Source organism: Diabrotica virgifera, chromosome 1 (assembly GCF_917563875.1).
Source record: "Diabrotica virgifera virgifera chromosome 1, PGI_DIABVI_V3a".
Classification (NCBI taxonomy): Eukaryota; Metazoa; Arthropoda; class Insecta; order Coleoptera; family Chrysomelidae; genus Diabrotica; species Diabrotica virgifera.
Window position 1 is genome coordinate 124,653,369 of NC_065443.1, and position 24,152 is coordinate 124,677,520.

Sequence of the window (24,152 nt, forward strand, 5' to 3'; positions counted from 1 at the left end):
AGTTAATCAGCTGTGTAAACTGTAATTCGCTCGCTAATTCAGAAAATCAGTCACTCTCAGTATTCTCGCTTGTTTGTTTGTTGTGTGTGAGAAGTGAGCGAAGAAACATGGGGTGTTGCGCTAAAGTTGGGGCTCTTGTGGCAGTCCTTTTAGCTATTTTAATTGTATATTGTTCACAATCGTTGTTTGAAACTCCAGAAAGACCAGATTTGGGCGAAAAATGGTGGAAAGTGGTAAAGCCGGCAAAAGTAGATACTAGTGTCAAGCCGTTCAAAATTCAAATTTCAGATGAAGTGAGTTTCATTATTACTTTAAAATGTAATACATATATTTTGTTTTTTTCTCGTGTTCGGTTCATATTATAATGTAGTTGCATAACGATTATTTAATTTTAGAAAAAATGTAATTGATGTAACTAGCCCAGTTATTAAGTTTTTACCTACACCCAACCAAACTTATATGGAACCAGTGGCGGCTCGTGATTTTTACAATAGGGGAGGCTATACCTAACTGTAAAATATCTAGACAAATTTGCCTTAGCAAAAAAATGCACCAAAAAATGTAATTTAGGGCCCCATTTTTTATTTACATTTCATAATATCATCATAATTCATAATTTCATGATATCATATCATTTTAAAAATACAAAACACTCACCGGCAGAGAAAACGGGCACCCCAAAAAATGGGTCATTTTTAATGTCTTGTATTTCCTAAACCTGGTGTCCGATTTAAGTAATTTTTTTAATATGTTATAGCCTTATTCCTTATTCTTTATCAATATCGCTGTAATAATATTGTTGCTAGACAGGTACATTGTCATTGTATACAGGGTGTACGAATCAAACTGTGTTTTTTTCTCAAACTTTGGAACACCCTGTGGAATGTTCTAGCTTTTATAAAATACTGAAATTATAACCAAACTATACCCTCAGGTTTTCTTAACATTCTGTTTTTTGATTCATTCGCTTATGTTGGATAATAAAAAAGTTAAGCACTTTAACAACTACCCCTGTTTTTCGTTAATACAGGGTGTTTTTAAATAAGTACGGCAAACTTTAAGGGGTAATTCTGCATGATAAAATAATGACAGTTTGCTTTATAAACGTATGCCCGCAAATGCTTCGTTTCCGAGATAGGGGGTCTTGAAATTGTTCTTACAAACTGACGATTTATTTATTTCTCTAAAACGGTTTGTGATATGCAAATGAAATTTGGTAGATTTTAAGAGGTAGTTATTGCGCATTTTTTGGCCTACAATTAAGAATTTTATATTCACCATTGGCGTGCATACGGGTATAAATATTTTAGATATATCCCGTATGCACGCCAATGGTGAATATAAAATTCTCAGTTGTGTGCCAAAAATGCGCAATAACTAGCTCTTAAAATCTACCAAATTTCATTTGCATATCACAAACCGTTTTAGAGCAATAAATAAATCGTCAGTTTGTAAGAACAATTTCAACACCCCCTATCTCAGAAACGAAGTATTTGCGGGCATAAGTTTATAAAGCAAACTGTCATTATTTTATCATGCAGAATTACCCCTTAAAGCTTGCCGTACTTATTGAAAAACACCCTGTATTGACGATAAACAGGGTTAGTTGTTAAAGTGCCTAACTTTTTTATTATCCAACATAAGCGAATGAATAAAAAAACAGAATGTTAAGAAAATCTGTGGCTATAGTTGGGTTTTAATTTTAGTATTTTATAAAAGCTAGAACATTCCACAGGGTATTCCAAAGTTTGAGAAAAAAACACAGTTTGATTCGTACACCCTGTATACAATGACAATGTACCTGTCTAGCAACAATATTATTACAGCGATATTGATAAAGAATAAGGCTATAACATATTAAAAAAATTACTTAAATCGGACATCAGGTTTAGGAAATACAAGACATTAAAAATGACCCATTTTTTGGGGTGCCCGTTTTCTCTGCCGGTGAGTGTAGTTAGTCTAATTGTAAAAGTTTAATACCAAATTTTGTGTCGTTTATTTGTTAACAATCCCATCTTTGTAAGTAGATATGCATATCAAAATAAATACAGATTTGAAGTTTTGCAGTCCATACAGGATGAAGCTTCACATTTTTTAAGATACTCAACTGAATTTTTTTAATTCTAAACGCGGCCTACTGCGAATTCAAAAATACGATAAATTACCGATATTTTGCTTTGCGTTACAGATATCGGAAAAAGTTATTTGAACAAGTTGTTCCAAATATTAGTCTAACCCCACATACCAAATTTCATAACAAAATTCGCACTTTTAGCTTTTTCATTATTTTTAGTCAGGACCCTAAAACTCATTGTCCCAAGATGCACGCAACCACGCAACGGAGCCGAGAAGCTACTTAGCCTCCCTTGGTATATCTCCGGGCAGCGTGTGATGGCACCGTAGATGCCACTGTTAGGAGACCGCGTCTCCTTAAACTCCTGCTGCGCTGCGCGGTGGATCAGCTACGGAGGCTGCTCCGCTTCTCGGCTCCGTTCATGCATCTCAGGATAACCCAGGGTCCTGCCTACAATAATACATAATAAAAAAACTGAGACGCAATCATGCGTTCTAGTGCTAATGCTCCGTGCGTATGGATATTTAGTGATAATATGAAATTTACACGTTGTATAATAGTGAGAGTGCTTGTTGTGTTCGCGATTCATGATAAACAAAAAAGTGTAGCGTGTGTAAAAAATTTATGGGGAGGCTAAGCCTCCCTTGCCTCCTCTGACGAGCCGCCACTAGAATCATCTGATAATTTTAGTATGTATTTTAAGCTTTTAATTAAAGCTAAATATAATTTTCTTTTATTGCACCTCTCCGGAGCCTAACTACAGTTTATACCTATTAAATCAACATAAGTTGGTGTTGTTCTGAAGCTATTTCCTTGTGGCATGTTTATGATTAACTATTTAGATGGGAATAAGCCACAATTAAAGTTGGTTGGATGAAAATTAAAGGATTTTCTGTACCGATCATAATTCCTCCCCAGAACATGACCCCCTATCTCTTTTATATTTGTGAACAAATCTGTCAGTTTCCGTTCTAGCTCGTCTTCTTCCATATGCGTAACCAGGGGGGTTTTGGGGGTTATAACTCCCCATTGGAATGTACTTTGAACTTTATACGCTTGCATCACTGCCAGGGCCGGCGATAACGGGCCTGCAAGGGATGCACTGCAGGCGGGCGCCAAAATGAGCTTTTTTTCTGCAGGTGCTATACAAGATACTAATTTAAAAGATACCGAAGGGCGCCTATGCCTCTTTTGCAGGCGGGCGCCTTATACCCTAGCGCCGGTACTGAATCACTGCTATTACATTCCCCCAGAGATCATCCAGTAGTTGTAACCCCCCCCCCCCCTTAGGATCATCCTGGTTACGCCATTGTCTTCTTCGCCCTCTAAGTACACGAATTCGTTAATTATCTGATTTTACATATCCTACTCTCGTTTGAAGATAGCACACTTTTCCAATTTCCAATGTTCCAGTCTTGGTGTTAAAAACACCAATTTACGTGATCAATCTTGTGCTGCCTGGTTAACTCGGGATCCCGTAACTTTCTCCTGCTATATAGTCCTTGGGCACGGCAACTCTTATTCTTGTCGGTTCAAGTAAAATACACCTATCAATAGCTTCCAAAAGCTGCAGATTTCAAATACATAGTGATGCCCAGAGGCGGCTCTAGCCCATGTAGCGCCCGTGTGCAGTTGATGCCCTGGCGCCCTTTTATTCCCTGGGCCAACATATAAAATTATCATTAATGACCACACCGTCGAATCTTTTTGTACTTGTTATTTGGGTGGAGTCGGACAAATTTGGAGCTTGGCGCATTACGGTAGTGGGGCGTTTGCCTGTCAAGCTGTCACGAAGTTATCAATTTTATGCAAGAAAAAAATGTATAACCACATTGGTCATTTTATTTTAATCAATGGTTTTTATCATATAAACAGCGAAAACAATTTTGTCGGACAAAAATATTGTGCCATATGACGCGTCGAACACGCTAAATATGTCAAATTTATTAATAATAAATTTATTACCACATGGCTAATTTTAACACAATCTACCATAAAAATTTTTTACAATAATGTGGTAACCTTGTCGGACAATTTTCACGGGGCATATGCGCAGTCAGATGCGCCGAAGATGTCAATTTCCTGGAATTTTTTTATTTAGTACCACAGATGTCATTTTTATTTTGTACTGTTTTTTTACATGTGTAATGTATATTAGATCACTTGTCAGACAAAAATAATGGGTCCAAAATTTTCAAAAAATTTTCCGAAATTTTCCATCTTGCCGGAATTTTTTTTTAATATTCGAGAAAAGAAACTACAGAACGATGTTCGTCATTGTTCAAGGAGTATGTACACAAATTTTCAGATCAAAATTTTTCCAAAATTTTCCCTCTTGTCGGAAAATGTTTTGGAAAGTTTTGGGTACAACTCTACGTCACGCTTTTTTAAATGTCGTACTTGGTATGTGTACCAATGTTTAGCTAAATCGATTCAAAAGTAACCGAGAAAAACTGTTTTAAAAATTTTTTCGACAATGCCTCCTCTTAAGGGCGTCGATAACCTAAAAGAATTAAGTTTTCTGTTCGTTTGCTCCAACATTTTTGTAAAACAATTACATTTCTTGTTTAAGAATACAATTACTTGTAACCTACTACTTTAACCTGTGAAGATAAAGGATGCACGAACCCAGCATGTTTTATAAGTATAGTTTATTAATAAAAGTTAAATTTTTTGTTCGACTGTCGATTTGTCCCAATATTTTTGTCGAATACTTAGATTTTTTTATTTAGAGTATAATTACTTATAACCTCCTATTTTTGTTAATCTCCTATTTTTGTATTTTTGTCGGAAAAATGGTTGTAAATAAAAAAATTGCAGGAAATTGACATCTTCGGCGCATCCGACTGCGCATATGCCCCGTGAAAATTGTCCAATAAGGTTACCACATGATTGTAAAAATTTTTTATGGTAAATTCTGTTAATATTAGCCATGTGGTAATTAATTTATTATTTTCATAAATTTGACATATTTAGTCCGATGCGTCATATGACCCAATATTTTTGTCCTACAAAATTGTTTTCGCTGTTTATATGATAAAAACCATTGATAATAAAATGACCAATGTGGTTATAAATTTTTTTCTTGCATAAAATTGATAACTTCGTGACAGCTTGACGGACAAACGCCCCACTACCATAATGGCGCCAAGCTCCAAATTTGTCCGACTCCACCCAAATAACAAGTACGTTTCGACGGTGTGGTCATAAATAATAATTTTATATGTGGGCCCAAGGACTATTTGGTAGACGCGCAGTCAAAATGGAATAGTCGAATAGGTACCTACCTAGTACTAGTACATAGGATACAAAGGGTGTTATGTACCTACGCTTATGATGTACACAAAAATCCAGATGCAAATAGTGCAATATAAATTATGTCGGGAGTCAATAGGTATTCACAGCGTCAGAACAACCTACCCGAATATAATCTACAATGAAATACGTATTTTCAGTATTACTAAAAAAACCAACAACAAATTGTTAATACGGATAATTTTTGAGAAGCTCTTACTCCGCTGAAAGTCGTAAGTCCTTTTAAATAATTTTAATCAAAATAAAAGCCGCTTTACTTTATATTTACATATTAACTTAAATAATATAATACATAATCCATTCCGTCAACGCTTATTTCGCAAAATTACCCCGCGACACGTGTATAAACGCCTTTGAAAATGCCCGGCAAGTCCCAAGCAATTTTACCTTTGGTTCCTTGTTTGGTTTGGCCTTAGCTTCCACAACCTATTTCGAAATCATTGTCGATATGTCTTCAAATGAATCAAAAGATTGCCTCCCGTCTATTGGAGGGATGGACGGACAGATGGGCGGGCGGCAATCTATAAATCGCGCCTAATTGCCAATGTAATTTTTCATTAATCGTTTTAAAGCCTATTTTATTTTGAAACAAAGTAAAGGACCCGCTCTTTGGCTCTCGGCGCCCCCAACATGCCGGCGCCCGTGTGCACCGCACACCCTGCACAATAGGTAAAGCCGGTGATGCCATATGAGTTTGGTTGAGTGAATATTTTGTTTACGTATTCTAGCCTTGGTTTGGATAGATGTTATCTAATATTTTCTGGAAAAATTTTCATGGGGCATTTTTATATTAACTACCCTATTTTAAGGGAATAACCCACAATTCTAATTAACATACTTCATATTTGTTATTTGTCGTTTTGAATTGTCGGCTTGAAAAAGAGGTGGCAAGTTGTCTTTACAAAGATACACTTGAACGTTTGCGGTCCCTCTGAGTACATTTTGTAAATTTGAATTACATATTTCAATTTTTGCAACTACATATTTATATTAATATTAATCAATGTTATAATAATGTAAAACCACAAAAGAACACTATTTTTACTTTTTTTACGCTGTAAACAACATTTACAAACAAAACAAACGGTTTCAGTGTGTTTGATTCACATTTGTATGTTAAATGCAGTGGCGGCTGGTCCTATGAGGCAGGTGAGGCAGTGCCTCACCAGTATACCAATCGACTATTTACGTTATTTCGTTATTTCATCATCAATTCTTTAAACACAATTTAACTGTTTGAAATTTGCTAAATAACTTTATTTTCGTTATATCATCATCAATAATTCTTTAAATACAATTTAACTTTTTGAAAATTGCTAAATAAGTTATTGCTAAAAAAAATTAGTACGGCCCTGACCCGTTCTTCATAACACACCGATATACCTACTCTACAAGGTACCATTAAGGCTGATTCACATTATAGCTCAGGTCACGGTCCGCTCACGCTCAGCTTAAGGTTCGGTCAACTATTCTTACACGCATCTTAATCATGCTATCCGCACTAAACACGACGGTCAAGTTCCGTCCCTTTTTTTGACCGCGTGGTTTCTCCGAGAGAATATTTTGATCGTGGCTTGAGCTGACCGTGAGCGGAGCGTGACCTGAGCTATTATGTGAATCAGCCTTTAGAGGCAGTGCCTCTGATGGTACCTCTTCTAGCATATTACGAAGCCGACGGAGATCGGCCGGCAGCATGACTGAGAATAATTTTTGGAAGCGGGATTAAGTATCCTTTCAGAGGCAGGCAAAAATATGCCTCTAGCGTGGTTTTGCAGTTTTAGGTAGTTTGTTAGAGCAGTTTGTTCTAGTTACGTGTACTTACTATTAGTATAAGAGATACAATAGATGTTTAGAATATGTTATTATGCTCTGACTGGCTAAAAGTCATTTGCCAATGTCAATTAAATAAATAAATTAATAAAAAAATTAGAAATTATGATTTCTTTCATAATAATTCATTTACTTGTAAGTACGCTGTTTATAAAATAAATAAAAAACCAAAAAAAATAAAATTTAACCCTAGTTTATTTAACATAAAAAAACAATCTTATAATATAACCGTAATTTGCTTACTTGCTTGTTTCTATTTGCATATATGCAATACATTTACAATATAATAAAATTGGTTCTAAAATGAAATTATCACGTGTTTGCAGGTATATTGTTTGCGTACCATAATTTCATTTTGGCAAGTGATTAATAATAACAGAATCAGTCAACGGCCAAACCAGAATGATCCTAAGGGGGGCTACAACTGGTGGGTCTCTGGGGGTATGGATTTAAGGCTTTAAGGATTTAAGGCATTTGAGGCTTATAACCCCCAACCCCCCCAGTTACGCCACTGGAATCAGTTGTCCGTTGTTTTCATGTAGTATATAATGTAAATTTTGCTTAATATGGCTGTTCAAGTGTTCAACGCTGATGAGCCAACGACGAAACATCTGATTCATGCTGTTTTGATATGTGGTATCATATTAATTATTATTTTTAGCTAAAAAAACAGCTACTATGAGTATGAACCTGTTAGAGACTTAGAACTTTCGTAGCTATTCTTTTGCGAATAAAATTGTTATTTAATATCGTTTGCAAGCCTTAAAATAAATACGGTGACGTTATGACGTCACAAAATCGACCTTCCGGCTATTAAAGAAAATCTAACCATAATACTAATAATCCTCAAGTGTAGTGTGCCTCACCATCTTGTACTATCACGAGCCGCCCCTGGTTAAATGTATAATTATCAAGGCCAACTGCAAAATTTGAAATAATTAATGTTTTCTTTATTTCAATACAAAATAAAAAAAGGATACAAACAAATGTTTTAACGAATTTGAATGTCGTGTCGGAATGTTAGGCTTTTTCTATTAGGTATTGTATATACAGAGTGGGCCAAAGAAAACAGTCCACCTCGATATTTGGCAGCACTTAATAGATTTTAAGTAAATGACGAAACAAGTCGATTTTTGATCTCAGGGGGACACATTTTTACGGTACATACATTTATCATTTGTTAACCCCCTCCCTTCCACTTCCCCCTCACCTTATTTTTAAATAGGGAATAGGGGTCGTGTGCTAGCTCATTTAAAAGATTATTCAATTCTCTATTCAGTAATATAAACATTAACATAATTATTTATACAGGGTGTCCAAGAAAAAAATATTTTAATTAAATTAATTGACACAAAAAGAAGAATATGTAATTTATTTAATTCAAAATACATTCTACTGCTGTCACAAAACAGAAAAAAATGTTTTTTGATAAATAAAGATTGCTTTTCGCTTAATTTCAATGTTCAAGCTGCCACCCATCTGCCTCTTGGTAGGTTGAATATTGAATTTAAGCAAAAAGCAATATTTATTTGTCAAATAAACATTTTTCTCGGTTTTCTGTCAGTAGTAGAATGTATTTTGAGTTAAATAAATTGCATACATTCTTCTTTTTGTGTCAATTAATTTAATTCAAAATAATTTTTCTTGGACACCCTGTATAAATAATTATGTCAATGTTAATATTGCTGAATAGACAATTGAATAACGTTTCAAATGAGGTAGCACACCACCCCTATTCCCTATTTAAAAATAAGGGGTGGGGGAAATGGAAGGGAGGGGGTTGCCAAATGACAGATGTATGTACCGTAAAAATGTGTCCCCCTTAGATCAAAAATCGACCTGTTTCTTTATTTCCTTAAAATCTAATCTTCTTCTTCAGCTGCCATCTACGCTACGGAGGTTGGCAATCATCATAGCTATTCTAATTTTTGATGCAGTAGCTCTAAATAGTTGTTTTGAGCTGCATCCAAACCATTCTCTCAGGTTCTTCAGCCATGAAATTCGTCTTCTTCCGATGCTTATTCTGCCATCTATCTTTTCTTGCATTATAAGTCGCAGGATGCCATACTTCTCGCCCCGCATCAGATATCCGAGACACTGTAGTTTTCTTTCTTTAATTGTAAGTTCAACTTCCTTCTCTTTACCTATTCTTCTCAGTACTTCGTTGTTCGTAACTCTATCTACCCATGAAACCCTCATAATTCTTCTATAGGTCCACATTTCAAAGGCGTTAAGTCGTCTCATTGTGTCTACATTTAACGTCCATGATTCCACTCCATAGTATATATAAGTACACTGTATACATAACATTTTGTTAGGCGTACGACTAAAATCTAATAAATACTGCCAAATATCGAGGTGGACTGTTTTCTTTGGCTCACTCTGTATATACAACGTGATAATTTGAAAAATTCCCAACATTAATATTCTATTAATTCGAGAAAATAACATGAAACATCGAAAGACAAATAATTTTTTTTAATGGGAGTGGCTTTCAGTGATTATATTTGGCCAGCAGGGTAAACGCTACCATTCATTTATCGGTCCCTATATAAGTATGTAATTTTTTAACTTGTTTTGGACTCCATTTAATTGAAGCTATGCATCTGGACGTCTTTGTGTTCATTTTAACACCCATTTCCTATCCTCCTGCGTGAATACGATCAAGCAGAATTTAGAAAACTTAAATGTTTTCTGACTCAATTACTGTACTTTATTGAACGCCTCATTGAGTGACCATTCACACCTTGGTACGAACGTCAATAAAAATTGGGACCATTCCATAGAAATCAAATAATGTAGGATAGAGAAAGCAATATCTGCATTTCAAAAAATTATTCAAATGTCATGATTTGTTGATATCCATAAAAGTCAGATTACTACGATGTTATATCTTTCCTATACTGTTGTACGGAGTTAAGTCGTGGACTCTCACAGACGCCACCTGCAAGAAAATTGAGGCTTTGGAAATGTGGCTTTATCGTCGAATCCCGAAGATGTCTTATACCGACCACATTACTAATCAAAAAGAAAAAGAGCTGTTAATCAAAATAAAAACAGCCAAAATCGAATACCTCGGTCACATCATGAGTAACAGTGAAAGATATGGACTGGTGCAACTAATCTTTCAGGGAAAAGTAGAAGGAAAGCGAGGACCAGGAAGGTGAAGGATTTCCTGGCTGAAAAATCTACGTAGGTGAATCAACACAACAGCAGTGGTTTGGTTTAGAGCAGCAGTGTGCAAAGTACAGATTGCCATGATGGTCGCCAACATCCGAAACGGATAGGTACTACAAGAAAAAGAAGAATTGAACTCCTTCCTAGTTACCATAGCATTTCTAATACCAAATTGGGTATCTTCGAGATCTTCTTCGCATTTGCGTCTAATTCTGTTGTGAAGTATTCTTAGGAAAATCTTAAATCTCATCAGGCTAATAATTAATCGATATTCTGGGCAGTTTGTTTTTTAGATATTGAGACAACAGACACCACGAGAAATTGGAAGGCCACCCCAACCAATTAATATTACCATTACTGCAGCCACTAAACAACAGAAGATTGCGAAGATTATGGCCCATAGATCTTCGCTGAAACTGAGGTGAAACCGCTGGGTGATGTACCTCATAACGCCATTTTAGTGTACAATACTACATTGATATAAGTTATTGTACTTGTTATCAAATTAACTCATAGAATATGTAATTCTGATTGTTAATAAATGCTTACAAAAAAAAAGATATTGGGACAATGATAGACTAGAGTCAGTCTGTGAGATTCTCTCTATTTAGTGTTATACATAGTGCATTATAAAGTTTTACTTCAGCTGTTGCAACATATAATCTCTTCTCTATAATATATTCTCTTGTGTCTATAAAACACATATTATATTACCTACTCAATTTATACAGTTTATTTTAATTTTACCTTAGCAAAATACAAAGCATTCAATTTTGTCAATGTTTTTATATATCAGTGGAGTTATCTCAAGGTCTTTTAAGGTAAAATGCAAGAGTATCATGTTTAGTGACATCCATATTTTTTATTGTAATTGTTTGCCTATGCCATGCCTATAACTTATCTCACTGATATAAGAAAATATGAGTCTTAAACAATGTGCACTTGAGTTTATCTTATGAACTTTGTGTCTCTTTTTCTACTATCTTGTTGCGATGCTTGTTGAATATTGATCTATCTTGAAATATTCTTAATAATTTTTCCACTACCTCTAGTTTTCCTTTATAGATTATTTATAAGTAAATAATTTGATAATTTGGAATACTTAAGTAGTTGTGAAAGCAGAAGTAAACAAACCAAGACACATTAAATGTTACGAGGTGCTGCTGGTGTCTTGGTTTGTTTATTTCTAGTGCAATTTTATTGTGATTTTAGTATAGCCACATAGCAAGATCTAATAACCTGTATATTACATATTGAAAACCTTAATTTTTAAAAAAGTCGAAAGCATGGTGGTCAAAGTAATTCACTCTAGGGAAAATACAGATCCATGTTCGAAAAAAGAACATTAGGGCCCTACGAATGTTACCAGCCGACTGACTCTCCCTCTCTCACACACACTCTTTTGTATTAGGTATCAAGAATGAATTGAATAGAAGCATTGAAAATATTAGCACATATGTTAAAACTATATTGTATAACACTAAACTATATTAGCCACCTATATTGTGTAACACAGTTAATAGACAAACAAATAGCCTACAATCAAGAACTTCATTTAGTGTACATAGACTTAAAAAACATACGATACTGTGTCACAAAGTAAACAACTAACATCAGTCTGAACCTCATTAAAGCTGTAAAAAATCTATACCACCATAATATAACAAAAGTTAAGCTAGGCAAGGAAATGTCGTCAGGATTTGAAGTGAATAAGGGTCTTAAACAGGGCTGCTGTCTATTGCCGACACTATTTAAAATATATTTAGAGGAAGTTTTGAAATCCTGGAAAAGGAAATGTAAGAATATGGGTATACCGCTAAATGATGATAACATGCTATACACTCATATATAACATGTATAACAGCATTGTTAAGAGCATTATACCATATAGCAGCGAAGTTTGGCCACTTAAAGAAAAATCCGAAAATATGCTGAGAACAACTGAAATGGACTTCTGGAGAAGAGCTGCTGGTATATCAAGAATACATAAAATCGGAAATACAAGAATATTGGAGATAATGGATGTAAAGCATACAATATTGGACGATATAAATTCAAAGCAACTAAGATGGTTTGGCCACGTACAACGTATGGAAGAGGGCAGATTACCCAAGCAAGTGCTACGATGGGCACCAAAAGGACGGCGGAAAAGGGGAAGACCTAGGAAAAGCTGGATAGAAGGAATTCATAGGGAAATCAGAGAAAGAGGCTTGAACGAGGACATGTGCTACGATCGAGAATAATCGCGATTGCGAATCAGCAGACGTCGTAGAACATTATGAACCGATTATATATAAGTATGTTAAAACTATTTTTATATAACAAATAATAAGGACAAGGAAAAATATTTGGAAAGCGAGATCCAGGAAGAACATTCTGGTTGAAGAACCTCAGAACCAGGTTCAACACATTTGAGCAACTTTTTCGTGCTGCTGCAGATAAAATAAAGATCGCCGTGATACTCGTTAACAATCGTCCCGGATAGGCACATCAAGAAAAAAATACGAGAAAGTCTGACACATTTCATACGTCACTTTAAAAAAAGTCATTCAATAAGTTTTTTATATTCGTCTGGAAAATTTCATAGGTATTTGTCTTATTTGATATCTAATCAAACGTTTGTTGTTTTAACACTATCGTTATAGTACAGGATCCGACATAAGGTCGATTAGCACCGATTTGTTTAATGGATAAAAATTATTGGATATGTAATTTAGCATGTTAACAATTACAAAAAACAAGGGTTGCCCGATCTAATCTTGTTCTAACTATAATTAATTAATATGTAATTAAAAAAATACATTTTTTTATGAATTAAAAAAAAATTTATCGACCCGGGCAAAATTATATCCAATTTTTTGGATCATTCTAAAAAAAAGTCTTTTGTAATTTTTCTCTAAAATTGATCGTTTTCGAGTAGCTAGTCTTTCTGCTTCTCTCCACCCAATATTTCTTTTTACGCAAACCTTTCCAATATTTGCGTTTCACGTTCTTGCTGGCCTGCCTCTTCGTCGTTTGTTGTCGGATGCCGCTTTCCATACTCTCTTTACAGTTCTACCTTCACTCATTCTCGTCATTTGTCCGAACCACGATAACTGTTTCGTTTCAAGTCTGTCTAAGGTCCTTCCAATACCGCACCTTTCACGTATGTCTTCATTTCTTATACGATCACGTCTGGTCACCCCGGATACCGCACGTAAATATCGCATTTCGCATGCTTGAATTTTACTACGGAGGTTGTCGTTCACTGTCCACGTTTCACTACCGCAGAGTAGCACTAGCTCGTATACAGTTTGAAATACTTTCATTTTTGTTTTCGGACTTACTTCTTTCTTCCTAATAAAACTTTTATTTAGTGCATAGTATCATTTTATTGCACTCATTACCCTGCTGTTTATTTCTGGTTCTATATTTCCTTGTCCATTCATTGTTGATCCTAGATACTTGAAGTCCTCTACTTGTGTAATGGTCTCATTATTCAGCTTTACGTTTATATTTTCTTGAGTTTTCGATATCACTAAAGCTTCTGTTTTTCAATATTTATTTTCATCCCAAATTGATGAAAAGCTTCATTCCAAATATTCACATTCACACACACTGACACGTAAACTTGTTGAAGTTTATACACCACAACCCTAGTTCTGTTTACCTTACCCCTGCATTCTTTTGCAATTTCGTCCATTAGAGTGATGAATAGCAAAGGACTCAGAACACCACCTTGTCTTACACCTGTCCTTGTGTAGAATTCTAGAGATGAGCGATTGTTCGTTCTTACATTATTACGTGTACATTTATATATACTCTTTATTGCTTGGATTAACTTCGGTTTCACATTTCATTTCGGTTTTCTACGGTTTGATATTTCCCAGATCCTATTACGTGGCGCCCGATCAAATGCTTTTTCCAAGTCCACAAAACAGAGAAACAACTTACTGTTATGATCTAGGGCTTTTTCTGATAACTGTCTCACCGTGAATATGAGATCGGTTGTACCTCGCCCTAGCCTAAAGCCGCATTGGCTGTCATCCAGTGTGGCCTCTATATTTTCTCGCAGCTTTTTCTCTAGTATTATGTTATGTTACGTTATCTTATAAGCAATTTAAAACTGAAAAAAGAACGAAAGATGACAATTTTCAAGGCTCAAAAACACAAATAAAAAATATCATTTTTGGAATCATCAAAACTCAACCTACATAAATTCAAGTTCAAACCTTTTTATCAGGTCCCGATAAGAATTTTAGCCATGTTTTATTCTAAAACATATTTTTTTAATTGTTAATAAGGAAGGTTTCTTATGGGGAGACGGGCATTAACACTTAAAAAACAATATTTCAGAATGAAATAAGTCCAAAATACTTATCAAGAACTGATAGAATAATGTTTGAACTTGAATTTAGGTACTTCGTAATTTCAAAAATGATATTTTATACTTATGTTTTTAAGCCTTGAATATTTCGTTCTTTTTTCAGTTTTAAATTGTTTATAACTAAAAAACGATCAACTTTAGAGAAAAATTACAAAAAATCTTTTTTGTTTATAATGACCTAAAAAATCTGAAATAATATCTGCCCGGGTCAAAAATTTTTTTTAATTTATAAAAAAATTGTCATTTTTTAATTATTAATTAATTATAGTTACAACAAGATTAGATCGGGCAACCCTTGTTTTTTGTAATTGTTAATTATTTTAATAACTTCATATAACAAATTTTGCTTATAATTTGTCCCTCTATCGATTTATGGGGTTATTTTTGATAAAATAATTTTCCCCCACGGGAAGGGGTGACGTCCACCTCCAGGGTTAAAGCGTAAGTTGGCACCATGTCACTTTTGCTTCCTGAGGTATCCTACCTTACTATTTGCCAATTTTCATGCAAAACGATAGATGTTCAACGAAATTTGAGGTACTTAATAGCTCATATCCACCTTTAGTGACTGTACTACATAAAACCACACCGTTTTGATGACATTTTACAAGCTATAACGTCTTCAAAAGATATGTAATTAAAATGTGTTTGATTTGTTTTTAAGGGGTGAAAACTATTCAAAAATTAAAAACTGGAGATTTATGCTTATTTAAATATTAATCGTGTTTAAGTATATTCAATAAAGATTTCTTTTCATGTGGGAATGCATTTTATAATATATAATTATTTTTCACCCCCTAAAAACTACCCTTTAAGACAAAATTTGCAAAAAAGATCATCTAATAATGAAATTAATTTAATATTTATAGTTTTATTTTGCAGCTTTTTAATATTTTTAACACTTACAAACCACCCCCATTATAAAAATAAATTGCGATGCTTCAAACATTTAAATGGTCTATTTACGGTAGATTAAATTTATTTTGCTATTTAACAACTGATTTTGTGAAATAATGCATTTATTTGACTTTTAAAAACCACGTTTTATGGAATAATCTATAAAAATTATTTCCTATAATTTCAAACTAAACAATGTTGTAAGTGAAATAATAATTGAAAGTGTCATCATTGTTCACATTATTGTATGGGGTTTTATTTCTTGCATTTATTTTTATTCCTTTGCAGATTTTAAAAGACTTGAAAGACAGACTGGATCGTACTCTTCCATTCCAACCACCACTAGATGGCGTGAAACAACATTATGGAATGAACACTAATCTTCTGAAAACTATAGTGGACTATTGGAAGAACAAATACGATTGGAGACAACGGGAGAAGTTTTTCAACCAGTATCCACAGTTTACTACCAATATCCAAGGACTTAACATCCATTTCCTTCATGTCAAACCTGCTGAGACCAAAGGACTGAAGGTTTTCCCGATGCTGATGTTGCACGGATGGCCAGGATCGATTAGAGAGTTCTATGAAATTATCCCAATTTTGACCAAACCGCAGAAGGGAAGAGATTTTGTATTTGAATTGATTATTCCAAGTTTACCAGGTATGGGCTTATTTTATACCAAGACTTTTACCTAACATGGTTCTATAATAAGTATGTATTTTATGTATTTTACGGATGGTCTTCAATGGTAGTGTAATAGTGTTAATACAGTAAACTCTACATTTGTAATATATCTAACAACGATGACGTAGAAGACAGAGACATAGGTTTGTATACTATATTGTCGATTCTTCTTAAAGTGCCTCCTCTTCAATGGAGGTTGGCTACTACAATTGCAAACTCTTCTCTGTCTTCAGCTGTTCAAAATTTAGCCCTGTCCATTGTTGGATATTTCTGAGCCACGATAGACTTTTCCTTCTTAAGGAGCCCGCGCACTGAATCGGCATAGACTGGTCGGCTCGGTTTAGAACAATCGGCAGATTTTGCTATACCTGGAAATAAATGAGCCACCGCGCACTGCTTAAGAATGTTCGACTCGGAACGGCCAAATCGTCTCGGCTTCGGCGGAGAATGATAGTAGAGGCAAAAACCGCCGAACGTTCCGGTGCCCTTGTGTATTTTAGCAGGGGCTGGGAGTGTGCTGTGATTTTTAGTAGTAATATGTACACGTCTGATTTTTAATAAACGCACTATGGCTGACGAACTTCTTATAGAAAGTGTGCGGGAATATGTAATTTGTAATATTATTGTTAATGAGGAATTAATGAGAAATTAATTGTTAACGTGGAAGTTTTCTTGTGGGGAGAAGGGCATTAACAACTAAAAAACAATATGTTTCAAAATGAAAAGTCCAAAATACTTATCAAGAACTGATAGAATAAAATTTGAACTTGAATTTAGGTACTTTGTAATTTCAAAAATGATATTTTTACTTATGGTTTTGAGCCTTGAAAATCGTCAGCTTTCGTTCCTTTTTCAATTTTAAATTGTTTATAACTCGGAAACGATTAATTTTGAATAAAAATTACAAAAGACCTTATTTCTTTAGAATGGTCCAAACAATCTGAAACAATATCTGCCCGGGTCGAATTTTTTTTTCAAATTTAAAAAAAGAGTCATTTTTTAATTATTAATTAATTATAGTTAGATCGACATTAGATCGGGCACCCCTTGTTTTTTGTAATTGTTAATATGCTAAATTACATATCCAATAATTTTTATCCGATAAATAGCTAGGTTAAGTTCGACCTTACATCGTTTAGACTAATTTATTTGAGATGAAAATTTGGATAATTTAAAGTGACCGCTAGCCTTTCTTCAGGAGATATTGATTTTAGAAAGTTTGTGCCCTGCTTTCTAAGGGGTAATATCTCAACGAGTTTATAAAATTTAACACTGGACATTCGAAAATATTTGAAAAACTTTTCGTCATCTTCGAGTATGTCGGGAAACAAATCATAAAACTCTCCATAAGTTTCTCGCTTTAAATTAATGTTAGAAATCCAATATCTTGGTTTTTGTATTTCATTGCACGCTAAGGCAATCATAACATCTTCAGAATCTGATGAACTAGTGTCACTGTTTGTGACACTTCAGCAGCCAGGGTACTGAAGCGTTTTTTCGACAGGTAATACCTATAGGAACAAATTATAACTATTTCCTGCGTAGGATCTGGCGGCCATTTTTATTTATAAACAATTAACTGTCAAAAAATGGCATTTTCCCCTTTTTTTCAAATCAACAGAAAACAGTGAAACTTATGATTTTTTGAGTACAAATATCTTCGAGATTATGGAAAAAGCTTTAAAATGACGTATTACAAAGTTTGATATACATACTCATTTATTGTTAATATAATTGCGAAAAAGGGTCGGAATTGCAAAAAAAAATATTTTCTCAATAACTGTTGTAAAAATTAGTGTACAGCTTTGAAATTTTTGTCAAATGAGGGTTCTTTGGTGCTTGATATGTGATAAAAATTTCAAAGCGATTCATTCAATTGTTTAAATTTTATTCAAAATTGTTTATCCCAGAGAGCATTTTTTTGCAATAACATGTCAGAAAATAATGACCTTAGAACCATTCCATAGGTGTCAAATGAAAGACATTAGCTACATTTTCAACATGGTTTAAAAAAGTGAATAAAAAATGCATTTATTAGTAATAAATAATTATGCAAAAATATCGTCAATTTTTATTTATAAACTTTTTGAATAACTTTTTCTAAAAAAATTAAACTCTGTTTTAAGTGCACAACTACCAATACAAGTAATGTTATCTATATCATAATTGATAAAAAATTGTAATAAATATGTATAATTTCTTATATAACAAAATAAAAAGTTTATGAGGAAAGATTTACGATACTTTTGTGCCGTCTAACGTTCTAACGTCATTTTCTTTTGACTTATGTTATTGCAAAAAAATGTTCTCCGGGATAAACAATTTGAATAATATTTAAACAATTTAATAAATCACTTTGAAATTTTTGTCACATAGTAAGCACCAAATAAACCTTATTTGACAAAAATTTCAAAGCTGTACACTAATTTTTACAACAGTTATTGCGAAAATAATTTTTTTTGCAATTCCGACCTTTTTTCGCAATTATATTAACAATAAATGAGTATATCAAACTTTGTAATACGTCATTTTAAAGCATTTTCCATAACCTCGAAGATATTTGTACTCAAAAAATCATAAGTTTCACCGTTTACTGTTGATTTGAAAAAAAGGGGAAAATGCCATTTTTTGACAGTTAATTGTTTATAAATAAAAATGGCCGCCAGATCCTACCCAGGAAATAGTTATAATTTGTTCCTATAGGTATTACCTGTCGAAAAAACGCTTCAGTACCCTGGCTGTTCAAGTGTGATGGAAAAAACCTTATTACCCTGGACTATGTTGCTGACACGGAACTGCCGATGTGCCGATGCCGAGGACGCCGAGGTGACCGAGTCAGGAGTCAGTGCGCGGGTACACTTTGCCGATCGTACCGTTCTCCTCCTCCTCCGTTCTCGCCTCCTTTAGTCCTCTCTTTCCCTCAATATTTCCTTTCACTATAAGTTGAGCATATTGTACATTAGCTAAGTAGCTAGAAATCGTAAAAAAATATGGAAAATTCCGTATTAAAAAACAATGTTTGGAACCTGGTCGATAGAGGCTCTTGATAATCAGTTGTTCAGCATTTTATATACAAACTTTCGGCAGTAGTTATCACATGAACCAGCGTTTCCCAACCGGTGGGTCGCGACCCACTAGTGGGTCGCGACCCACTAGTGGGTCGCGGACGGATTTCAGGTGGGTCGCGACGTCGCTCTTACAGTACTTGAATAACGTACACATATATCATCATGGGTGAGGGATGGGTCGCGAATATGAAAAAACATCAGAAGATGGGTCGCCAGACATAAAAGGTTGGGAACCACTGACATGAACCATTCTAAATACTGAAGTAAGCTAAAGATCCGCCGTCAACACTAAAATTTGTATCTATCGTGTATTTGTAATTATTTTTGCGGTACATTTTTTTTCTAAACTTGTTTTATAAACGTATTATTAATGTCGCATAATTAACTTGTTTGGAAAAACATTAGTTTCCAAAACAATTAAATACCTACTGTGGTGGGACTTTCCTTGTAGGGCTTATACATACTCCAAGGTCAAAATTAAGTTGAATTTTATGCTATAATAATAATCAATGTTAAATAATATTTAGTAAGTTGATACAGTATGGGGCAAAATAAATAGTACTGAAATGAATATTGAAATTTTTATGACTATTTATACAGGGTGTTTCATTGGGAAACGGAAATACTTTAATGTTGAATAGAGGTCACCGAGGCCGTTCTAGGTATACTAAATTTTTTGCCCTACCGACTTTTATATTCGAGTTACAGGGTGTTTTATCGATTTTGCTCATTTCTTTCCTAAGCCATAACTTTAGAACCACCCTGTATATTTTTTTAATATTTAAAAACATATGTCTCATTCAAAACCCAAGCGACCGACATACTAATCACAAAAATCCAGGTCCGGATTAACAAAAAATTATAAAGTAATTGTGACCTTAAAATAACACCCTGTATATAGAAATTTTGAAAATCTGTTTGCATATTTGAAAAGAGCACAAAAAACTAAGTCTAATGGTTCGCTTCGATTTTTCTGCCACACAATTTTTTGACTTAAATTTTGAAATTATATTGAATTTTTTAAGAACTTAACATTAAAAAGCAGGTATTATTAACTTTTAATTATAAATTATTAAAGTTATTGAATAAATAATCATTTTAAAATGAATCAGTACTTATTTACCACATTGGAAAGACCCAATTATTAATCACAAGGAAAATCCTGGTCCGGATTAACAAAAAAAACATAAAAGTAATTGTGACCTTGAAACGACCCCCTGTATATGGACATTTTCAAAATTTGTTTGCACATTTGAAAAGACCAGAAAAATACGAGTTTATCGATTCACTTTGATCTTTAGTGCAAAAATTTATTAACTTTAATTTTGAAATTAAATATATTAAAATTTTAAGAACCCTGAAATTAATAGGCAGGTTTTTAAAGCAGTTTTAATAATAAATAATTCAAGTTAATGAATAAATACTGATTTTAAAAATAATCAGTTATTATTTACTGCGTTAGAAGGACTCACTTACTAATCACAAGAAAAATCCAGGTCCGTATTAACAACAAAATACAAAGTAATTATTGTGACTTTGAAAAAACACCCTGTATATTGAAATTTTTAAAATACGTTTGCACACCTGAAGAGAACACGAAAAACTAAGTTTAATGTCCCGCTTTAATTTTCTGTGAAGGCAATTTAATGACATTACTTTTGAAATTATATCGAAATTTTTATTATGAGTTCCCAAAGTTCTTAAAAGTTTCGACATAATTTCAAAATTAAATTTATTAAATTGTCTGGCCAAAAAATTGAAACGAACAATTAAACTTAGTTTTTTGTGCGCTTTTCATACCTATGTGCAAACGGATCTTGAAAATTTCAATATACAGGGTGTTGTTTCAAAGTTACAATTACTTTATATTGTTTTGTTAATCCGGACCTGGATTTTTGTTGTGATTTGTAAGTGGGTCGTTCGAATGTAGTAAATAAGTATGAATTATTTTTAAAATAGATATTTATTTAATAACTTTAATAATTTATTGTTAAAAGTGCTATAAAAATCTGCTTTTTAATTTCAGTGTTCTTAAAAGTATTAATATATTTAATTTCAAAATTGAAGTCATTAAATTTCCTTCACAAAAAATTAAAGCAAACCGGTAAACTCAGATTTTTGTGGTCTTTTCAAATATGCAAACAAATTTTGAAAATTTCAATATACAGGGTGTTGTTTCAAGATCACAATTACTTTATATTTTTTTGTTAATCTGGACCTGGATTTTTCTTGTGATTGATAATTTGGTCGTTCCAATGTGCTAAATAAGTATTGATTAATTTTAAAATGAGTATTTATTCAATAGCTTTAATAATTTATAATTAAAAGTTAATAATAACTGCTTTTTAATGTGAGAGTTCTTAAAAAATTAAATATAATTTCAAAATTAAAGTCATAAAATTGTCTGGCCGAAAAATTGAAGTGAACGATTAGACTTAGTTTTTGTGCTCTTTTTAAATATGAAAACAAATTTACAGAATTTCAATATACAGGGTGTTGTTTTAAGGTCACAATTACTTTATAATTTTTTGTTAATCCGGACCTAGATTTTTCTTGTGATTAGTATGTCGGTCGTTTGGGTTTTGGATGAGACACATGTGTACCAAATATTAAAAAATATACAGGGTGGTTCTAAAGTTATGGCTCAGGAAAGACATTAGCAAAATCGATAAAACACCCTATAGCTCGGTTATAAAAGTCGGTAGGGCAAAAAATACCTAGAACCGCCTCGGTGACCTCTATTCACAATTAAAGTATTTCCGTTTCCCAATGAAACACCCTGTACATTTATTTAATAGGTATAAATTAAGCCTTGTAAACATTATTCTCGACGACCCGACATTCTTGATAAATAAAATGTTAAAGGTGCCCTCTGGCACGAAAAAATCTTTAATTCTATTATAGTCCGCAATTCAGGAATGACAGACGGTGGATCGGTCTGCCTCCTTCAGCACTCCCCATGTAGGCGTCAGGTGGCGTTAAGTCTGGTGAGTGCGATGGGTATGGAAAATCGCGCAATATTCGAAGAGACTCCTGGCCGTGCGACAGGTGATCCATCAGGTTTTCTGCTGAAACCATTGTTGATTTTAAATTTGGACCGTTTTCGTGACCTTCGCCAATTCATCTCCGGAATTCGCCAATCGCGTTAGCACGATAATATATTTTTAGTGCATGTTTCAGTGCCGGATTAAGGGGGGGCTGTGGGACTATTAGCCCCCGGCGGTAAATTTTGAGAGGTGGTACGTCGCTCCCATCACGTTTTAATTCTATATGTGGATATTTCAAATTTATGGGGTTGACTTTCTGAAATAACATGGTAATAAAACTTAGCAGGTTGGTAGCAGGTCGCACAAAAACATGTGTCATGTTTCCGGGAAATCGACCAGCGCCACTGCGCTTGGCGGCAGCGTGTCTGGCTCCAACTCTCCCACACGCCATGTCGCCAGTCGTGTTAGCGCAATTTTCGAGACTAGTCTTAAATTTTACTTATTAGTGAAGTGTTTTCGTGGCGTTACTTAAAAATGAACGGAAAGGAAGGAGGTGCATTTTGAAAACGACAAAAGTTAGAAAAACAACAAAAATTAAATGCAGTATTAAAAAACCCCAAGATTCAGCTTTTGTTACCAAATACAGGCAAGATAGTGTACCAAGGAGCACTTCTTTTCAAGACGATCCAATTGCAACCGTTTCAGATGTTTTAGAAGGTAGGTTTATTTGACTGTTTTAGTTACTTTTTTAATAAAATAAAATTTGCAGCAGGAGCTTCATCACGTCGAGATGATTCATCCACAGCAAATTCAGACCCACTTTGTGATATCGAGTTACATCCTGAAAAGAGTTCTCCTGAACGTCAAATTCTAGTCGAAAGTGGTGTTAATCGAGTTGATTTACAAGATCCAAAATTCTAGCCAAGAAATTGTGTAGACGAAGTGCTGAAAGAATTCAAAACACAGGATCTTAATTCTTTAGACTTTTAATCTTATCAATCAAAGATAAAAATAGGAAAACAAAACAGGTACTGCACTAAATCACTATTCTATAAAGTTTTAAAGAATGGTGAAAAACTTCGGCGTGACTGGTTAGTTTATTCCAAAAGCACAGGAAGAAACATTAAATTCGTTCGCTGTTTTAAATATTAAAAATGATCTGCTTACAAAATTAGATTTTAATAAAATCATCGACCTGTTTGCAAGTAGGAAGTCCAGGAAAATTTGTTTGTAAATAATTATGTAAATTTACTTTATAAGTTGTGAGTTTATGTCTTCTGGCTTTTTTGTATATTTGTAATAAATTACCTAATAATATTAAAATAGTTTTAATGAATAATTGTTAACCCAAGACGCATCTATAGGTACCTACTGGAGAGTGGCGGTATAGTATGACTTTGCCCCCGGCGCGCCCCGGATTTAGTTCATGGACCGCCGTGGCGGTCCATGAACTAAATCCGGCACTGGCATGTTTGGACAGAAATAACAGACAGACAACTAATAAGCCCCATTTCTTCAATGCACTGCTGACAGGTAATGTGTACTTACAAAATATTTTGCCGAATCTAACTATTATACCAGCTACTAGCCTGCGTAGCTGCCCGTGTATGTCAAGATGGTAGGTACATTTTAATAAACATAATAAAACAGTATAACATTACTTTTCTGGGAAAACTGGGGTTACAACGAAACGAGATTCTGTGGGAATGAAACAAAAATTGAGTTTTTTTATTACCTACTACATAGT

The 24,152-nt window shown here is 33.9% G+C and overlaps 1 protein-coding gene across 1 annotated transcript in view; it reads left to right on the forward strand.

The window, feature by feature from the left end:
• Positions 1–24,152, forward strand: part of LOC114338813 (juvenile hormone epoxide hydrolase 1) — a 34,662-nt gene continuing 10,510 nt past the window's right edge. Inside the window, exons 1-2 of the mRNA XM_028289430.2 lie at positions 1–293; positions 15,951–16,326. Of these exons, the coding sequence (XP_028145231.2) occupies positions 108–293; positions 15,951–16,326 (562 nt within the window). The 5' untranslated portion in view covers positions 1–107. The remainder of the gene's footprint in view (positions 294–15,950; positions 16,327–24,152) is intronic.